This window comes from Gekko japonicus, unplaced genomic scaffold (genome assembly GCF_001447785.1).
Source record: "Gekko japonicus isolate JY-2015 unplaced genomic scaffold, Gekko_japonicus_V1.1 scaffold793, whole genome shotgun sequence".
In the NCBI taxonomy this organism is placed as follows: Eukaryota; Metazoa; Chordata; class Lepidosauria; order Squamata; family Gekkonidae; genus Gekko; species Gekko japonicus.
In genome coordinates, this window is record NW_015167076.1 from 23865 (window position 1) to 29089 (window position 5225).

The following is a 5225-nucleotide window of genomic DNA, read 5'->3' on the forward strand; positions in this document are numbered from 1 at the left end:
TGGAGTCTTGTGAGCAAAAATTCTACTTTGTGAGCTACTGACATTAAAGTTGTGAGCGAGTGATCTGGCTACTGCCTGAATTAGTTTGCTCTGGAGCCATCCTTCCTGAGCTAAGACAAAAATGTGTGAGCCGGAGGCTAAAAAACTGTGAGCTAGCTCACACTAACTCAGCTTAGAGGGAACATTGCGGCCCCCATCTAACCTACCTCACTGGGTGGTTGTGAGGATAAAATGTAGGAGGGAAGAACTATGTATGCTGTCCAGAGCTGCTTAAAGATAAGGAGGGATAAAAATGTACTAGAATGTCCCCTATCAGACAAAACCACCCTCTATTTGCTAGTCTCTATTGCAGCGTCCCCTAACCCTGAGTCCAAAGAAGACAGTTCAGGACTACTGCTTCCCTAATCTTATTTAGTGTTTCCTGCTGTGATTTTAGGGTGTGGGATCCAAGATGTCTTGTTCTAGTTCCTTTTCTATCCCCAGAGCTGGTTTCTACAGATCATTGACATAAAAAAGCAAGTAAGGTTTATTCTCTCTCTATCTTATTTATGCCCCCCTCCCATCACAGCTGGCAAACCCAAATTGCAACGATCTGGCAAAACCATTAAGAAGTTGGGGTGGTGGGAGGATCTGGGCACTAATTTGTGTTTGGGGGTGTAGTGTATTCAAACCTGCCTTGAATGCATGATATGTTGTGAAACATCTAATTAAAGAGTAATGTAAAGCTTCGTCCTGGGCTAGGATCCAAATCCATCCAATCCGGTTACTAGCCCAGGAAGCACCTAACCAATCACTTTCAAGCAAGCTCCCTGAGCAGGAACATCGTGATTGGTCTTTATGTGAACAACCTTATTGGTTGGTATTTGTACAGTGGGTGTGGCTACATTAGCCGGGAATGTTTAAAAGCAGGACAGCTGCAATGTAAAGGCTGTTCTGGCTATCAGATGTTGATCCGTGTTGTAGTTGCGTTCGAGTTGAAGAATAAAGTTGTGTTCTTGCTGAATCACTCCCACTGCTTTGTTAAGTGATTGACTTAACAGGGGGGGATTGGTATGGAGAGCGATGAATGTTGTCTCCCCCCCAACACACCCCACTCCACCGTAAAAATAAAATCTGTTTTAGCTTTTAAAAAAAATTAAAAAGTTTTAAAATTAGAACTGTTCACTGATTACTGTAAATTATATATTTCTGAATGTACAATAAGACACAATGTACATACGACACAATATAATGTCCCAGTGTAAATAAAAGCCTATGCCTAGGAATAGTCTTAGATTGTTTTTTTTTATTCTTAGGTAAATAACTACCTTTGAATATCTGCCTTAAAAACTGTACCGGATTACAGTAAATTGGCTGCGACTTGATGTCACATTTCCACCACTACCACCATATAATGTTGCGTCTTGATTTAGCAAAAAAAAAAATGCTGGTTTGATTAAGAAGGAGGTGTGTGTAGGGGGGGGGTGTAAATGCATAAATTTCTAACAAAAACAGAGCTTGTACCGAAACGTCTTCACACTTTCGCGCTTGTCAGTGAAGGTGGAACCTTAGAGCTTGTTTGTATGTTTCCAACCGTGCCAGAAATACTGAGACTCCGGCCGGAGCGAAGCCAGAGTGCACGCGAATACGGAATGGAAGAAGCACCGGGGGGTAGTTCTGAGGCCAGGGCTGCCGAGAGCCGCGGTTTCTTCGTTGAGGACTCTGGTCCGTCTGATCGGGAGCAGCAGGATGCCCCGAAACCTGGGAGATTGGAGCTCCGAGAGGACTGGCTGGCTGCTCACCCTACGGTTGGTGATGTGAGGAATCCCCTGCCCCTGTGCGCTTTCTGTGTACGAAGCAGGGGAACTATTAGGCAAGAGCACATGGGAGATTTTGAAAGGCGAATCCTCATCTTCAGTTTCCCATTTCTCCACAGAAATGTTGGCAAAAATCCGTAGTGCTGTTATAGGACTACCCATCACTGCAAGCCTCTTTGAAAGTGATGCTCTGACTTTTACTAGAGGAAAGGCCGTGAGGACATTTTTATTCCAATTTGTCTGAAGAAGTGTGCTTTGCACACGAAAGCTTACACTTTGCATACAACGTTGTTGGTCTTTTAAAGGTGCCACTGGACTCAAACTTTGTTCTGCTGCTTCAGACCAACACGGCTGCCCCCCTGAAGAATTTACTTGTGGCTCTCTCTGAGCATGTGCAGAGGACAGCGCAGCCTTCATGCATTTTTAGTCTGTAGCAAGAAGGCAAAGTAACGGCCTTTCTCAATTTTTTAAAATATTAAAAAGCCCTCCTAGATGGTAATAAGAGTTTCCATAACCAGTGTCTCTAACCATAACTGGAAATGTATTATGTGGCAGGTCCAGTAATCTATTCCCTGAGTTGTAGTTCTTGGGGGTGAGACAAGAGGGAACATGAAATCTGTATCCCTGCTGCCATAACACAGTTCCCTCCTAGCTCCCCCCACCTTGGGCTTGTGTCCATTTCCTGCTGCCACAATAAAAGTGGTGGAGAAGTAATGGGTGTGGGGCTTGGCCCAGGTTGTTCACTTCCCCCTTTCACCTGTTCCTGCTGGCCAGTGGGACTGCTTTTACATTGCTAGGGCAACCCAATATGCTGCCTTAACGCTTTTTTAAAAATGTGTGCATTTGCTTAGATATAGCTGATAGTATTGGTTGATTGATTATTTTTAAACATTCAGGATTTTTCTGCAGATCTGGGGGTGCCCTCAGGAGGACCCCCCTTGGCTATTAGAAATGGGAGAGGGAATACTGCTCATGTGTTAAGGAGCATGTCCTTGAATCTGGGTGAGCGCAAAAGGACCACATAGTTGGCGTGGCATGTGCAGTCATTTTCACTTCGTTTATTATAGGGCTATGCAAAAATTAGCAAGAAACACAGCCCTGCACGTAGACTTAGAAGAGGACTTGGGGGAGGTAGGAGGACCAATGCATCCAGAAACTATTAGAAATGGGAGAGGGAATACTGCTCATGTGTTAAGGAGCATGTCCTTGAATCTGGGTGAGCGCAAAAGGACCACATAGTTGGCGTGGCATGTGCAGTCATTTTCTCTTCGTTTATTATAAAAAGTAAAGGTAAAGGTTCCCTTGCTCGAAAGCCAGTCGAATCCAACTCTAGGGTTGCGGTGCTCATCTCCATTTCAAAGCCGAAGAGCCAGCGCTGTCCGAAGACGTTTCCGTGGTCATGTGACCGGCATGACTAAACACCAAGGCGCACGGAATGCTGTTACCTTCCCACCAAAGTGGTACCTATTTATCTACTTGCAATTTCTTGCTTTCGAACTGCTAGGTTGGCAGGAGCTGGAACTAGAGACGGGAGCTCACTCCGTCATGTGGCAACTCAGGTCTCAAACTGCTGAACTACTGACCTTCCACAGCCTGCAGTTCAGCGTCTTAACCACTTGAGCCACCGCAGCTCTTTTGTTTATTATAGGGCTATGCAAAAATTGGCAAGAAACAGCCCTGCACGTAGACTTAGGACTTGGGAGGTAGGAGGACCAATGCATCCAGAAAACTTAGAACTACTATGAAAGAAAAGCAGGACTAAAGAGATGAGTTTTTAAAATAATGCCTTAAATACAAGAAGAAACCATTTAGGGACTGATGGTGGAAGAGTGGTAGAGACATGCAGTGGAAACCAAGTTCAGTGAGTCTTGGTGTTACTAAACAAAGGGACCAACACCTTTGTCCCCCAGCTATGGGAGGTTGGATTATCTTTGGCCAGTAGTAAATGTAATCCTATGCAGAGTCTGTCCAGTCTAAATCCACTGATATCAATGGGTTTAGCCTGGAATAATTGACAGAGAGGGCATTTAATGCTTCACTAATAAAAGCATGGGTTTTTTCATTTGTATCCTCAGTAATGTTGAAAAGATAGGCCTAATTTACACATGTATGTACTCTGTCCATGATTGCTTTGTGTTTGGGCTCTGTACATACGGTATACGGACTGCATGCAACTAGAAAGCACTTTGTCTGAGATAATGGAAGGGGAAATGCAAGTTCCTGAGGATGATGATTGCATTTATGCAGCTATGAACACGAGTGACTAAGAAGAAAAAGTAAAAACGATTTAACACTCCAAAATCGTGTGCATAGAAAAGTAGGTATTTAAGAGACAATGCTTAAATCAGGTCACATTTTAAGAGTGTAACAGCTAAATACCTTTGAATCCAGTTTCAATTTAAGCTGCCAAAAATCAAGAAAGTGTTTCCAGGATGTCAGAAAGGATGGTTTAAGCTGCCTTCCATCTTTCAGATGGATAATTTCACTGAAACTCAAAATTTGGTTATAAATCAGATTTTGTTAATCCAGTCTTTGATGCTCATATTTGCTGCAAGTTTCCAATTCTGGGCTATTAAGATTTGGCTGCCAAAATAAGATCTAAAGCCATGTCTATATGCTCCTTTTTAACACTGTCTGAAATGAGACCTAAAAGAATAACTTTAGGACTTCTCGGGTATTGGAGATTTAAGAGTGAAAAATAAGGTATGAGCTGTTCATATATGCAAGTCATCCCTTGATGTTGCAGAGTTCGAATGATTAATCTGCTTGTCCAAATGAGACTGATGGCCTTGTAATTAAGCTCTGACAAACCAAAATTGGATGCTATACAGCAAGACAAGTTAATTTAATTCTCATTTATAAATGGCTATTTTGAATTTATCTGTTCACTTGGCTGTACCTGCTGCTGAGAAATTTCTGTGGTTTGAAAGCTCAACACTGACAAACTGTCTCCCAAATCTCTTTTCTTCTTAACATGCCAAAATGTTCTGCTTTCACAAACAAACAAACAAACATGCTTTCAGTCAAAGTTAAGCTGTTCAAGTGTGGTAGTTTTCCAGCCTTAAAACGTAGGGCATCCTCAGCTTCTGTACTGTCCTGGAGTGAACTGAGTCTTAGACTAGATATCTAAGAACAATAATGCTGAGTGTTTAAATAGCACGGAGAGTTTGTATATTAGTAGCGATAAAACAGAATCAGTAAAACCAATAAGAATTACAAGGGGCAGGGAGACACAGGTGCAAAAGTATCAGAGGCTCCTAGCATCTAAATTACAACAAAGATGAGTCTTTTGCAGTTGTTCAGTTTTAAGAAGAAGAGACTGGATTTATACCCTACCCTTCTCAGAGTCTCGGAGCGGCTTACAATCTCCTTTCCCTTCCCCTCCCTACAACAGACACCCTGTGAGGTAGGTGGAGCTGAGAGAGCTTT

General features: G+C 42.8%; 1 protein-coding gene across 1 annotated transcript in view; it reads left to right on the plus strand.

Moving 5' to 3' along the window:
• Positions 1-1610: 1610 nt before the first annotated feature.
• TSEN15 (tRNA splicing endonuclease subunit 15) overlaps positions 1611-5225 on the plus strand; it is a 25972-nt gene continuing 22357 nt past the window's right edge. Inside the window, exon 1 of the mRNA XM_015412785.1 lies at positions 1611-1787. Coding sequence (XP_015268271.1) covers positions 1632-1787 — 156 coding nt within the window. The 5' untranslated portion in view covers positions 1611-1631. The remainder of the gene's footprint in view (positions 1788-5225) is intronic.